The 1,929-nt window shown below is 60.3% G+C and overlaps 1 protein-coding gene across 1 annotated transcript in view; it reads right to left on the bottom strand.

Moving 5' to 3' along the window:
• Positions 1–1,528, bottom strand: part of PRKD2 (protein kinase D2) — a 28,387-nt gene extending 26,859 nt beyond the window's left edge. The window contains exon 1 of the mRNA XM_004710394.2: positions 1,283–1,528. Coding sequence (XP_004710451.1) covers positions 1,283–1,528 — 246 coding nt within the window. The remainder of the gene's footprint in view (positions 1–1,282) is intronic.
• Positions 1,529–1,929: the final 401 nt, after the last annotated feature.

Here is a 1,929-nt window from a genome sequence, read left to right as displayed (position 1 = left end):
GGGGGGCGGGGGGCAGGGCGGAGCCCTATCTGTTCTCATTAGCGGGAGTCTAGCGGAGGGGAGTCCCAGGGGACCAGGTCTGTTTAAATAGCTATTTCTCTAAAGTTCGTTTCCTCGTATGTAAACTGGTGAAGCAAGTCCTTTGTGTCAAAGGCCCCAGAGAGTCACTTCTAGGAGTCTGAGCAGATTCTGGGATTTGGATATTTGGGGTGGGTGGGGGTGGGGTGGGGTGGTTCTAACATTCTGGGATGCCAACAATCTGGTTCTTAGGATGCCTTAGGATTTCAACGCCCTGGATCATCTGTAGTCTACGGTTGGAACATACTAGAAACCGGACCGCTAGGATACAAATACTCAAATCCTTTCGCCTGCCTAGATTTCAACCACCTAGCGTTCAAAAAGCCGAGCCCGTGAACACGTTAGGGTTTCCCACAACGGAAAGATAGCACACTCCAACCTTGGAACGGTGGAGGAGTTCAACACGCTCGCTTGGGCTCCAACACTCAGAAAGTCAGCAAAGTTCAAATTGCCCAGGATCCGAAGATGCCAACGATTTGGAATGATTTGTCTTAACATTTTTACCAACAAAACATAGGTCCCTGTTCTACCTTCCAGGATCGGGAGTCAAAGACTTGGATTTTCCGCTTGGCTGCCTCTTGCCAACCTCCCGCCCCCAAACTCCTCCCCCTACCCTGGTAGCCCAAGTGAAGGCAGATTTGGGGGAGAGGCCTCTTTAATAGGTCTACATCAGACCTGGGGTGGGGGCCTGGGGGGCGGCGTGAAGAAAGGGGACAGGTACCCAGAGGTCTTGGGGCTGCAAGGCGGGCCAACCCTGCAGGGTAAGGACTGGGCTCAGAAACCTCACTTGCCCCTGGCTGCCCACACCAGCACGTGTCATCTGATCCTGAAGGCCAGCCCGGCTTCAATTTCTACTGTTTCCACCGAATAGGAGGTTGGAATGGGTCCTTAGACATCTGTGGCCCCCACCTGCCTCTTCCTCCCCTCCCTACACCTGGTCGGCCCCTCCCTTCCTCCCTGCCCGCTGCAGAAAACAACATGCAGAGACACGTAATTTTGGGGAGGCCTCTGGGGCACCCCACCCCTGCCCAGTTTTCTTTCGATCGGGGTGGGGTGGGGCAGGGAGGCAATTGGGGTCATCAATGCCTCAGGCCTCCTTTGTCCCCCTTCCCCATGCCAGGCCCCAGGTTGCCTCTGCCTGCACCCCCTCTTGCCGCCCCCCCCCGCCCTCCCGCTGCCCCCTGGAGGGGACCCGCGCCCGCACCTTCTGGTCTACGATGGAACATGCCAGCTGCTTCACGTGGGCCAGCTCGGAGGCGGCGGGCAGCAGCACAAACTCTCGGGTCAGCCCAATCTGGATGTGAAAGGAGACCCCCGGGCCCGGGGCCGCGACCTGGGGCAGCAGCAGTGGCGGCGGCGGCGACTGGAGCTCCGAGTTGGGGCCGGTGGGTGGCGGGGACCCAGGTCGGGGACAGCCTGGGAGCCCTGAGGGATGGGTGGGGGCGGCCATGTGGGTGGGTGGGGGGGCTGGCCCGGGCTTGGCCCCCGGGCGCCCACCCGGGGTCTGGCAAAGGGGAGTCCTGGCCACCGGATCACCGTATCCACGGGGTCTTATGAAGTGGTGGTGGGAGCGCGGGGATCCCAGCGGAGGGATCTGGCAGGGTGAGGGGACCCGAGGATGGCGGGATCCTGGGAAAACAAGGAATCCTCGTGAGTCCGATGCCCGATAATCAAAGGATCCCTTGAGACCCTACAGGAGAGACCTAGCGGTTTGGGGATCGAGCAATCGAGAGTCCGCGAAGTCGGATCAGAGAATCTGTTGGGCAGGGGGCCGGGGCGGGAAAGCCCGGGATGCAGAGGGACCCGGGTGGGAGGAAGGATTGGGAAGAAACCGCGAGGGTGGGGGTGAGG

The sequence above is a fragment of the Echinops telfairi genome, unplaced genomic scaffold (assembly GCF_000313985.2).
Source record: "Echinops telfairi isolate 266 unplaced genomic scaffold, ASM31398v2 ScPeMD7_655;HRSCAF=1070, whole genome shotgun sequence".
In the NCBI taxonomy this organism is placed as follows: domain Eukaryota; kingdom Metazoa; phylum Chordata; class Mammalia; order Afrosoricida; family Tenrecidae; genus Echinops; species Echinops telfairi.
The sequence above is the reverse complement of the archived record's forward strand: the minus strand, read 5'-3'. Positions and strand labels throughout refer to the sequence as shown.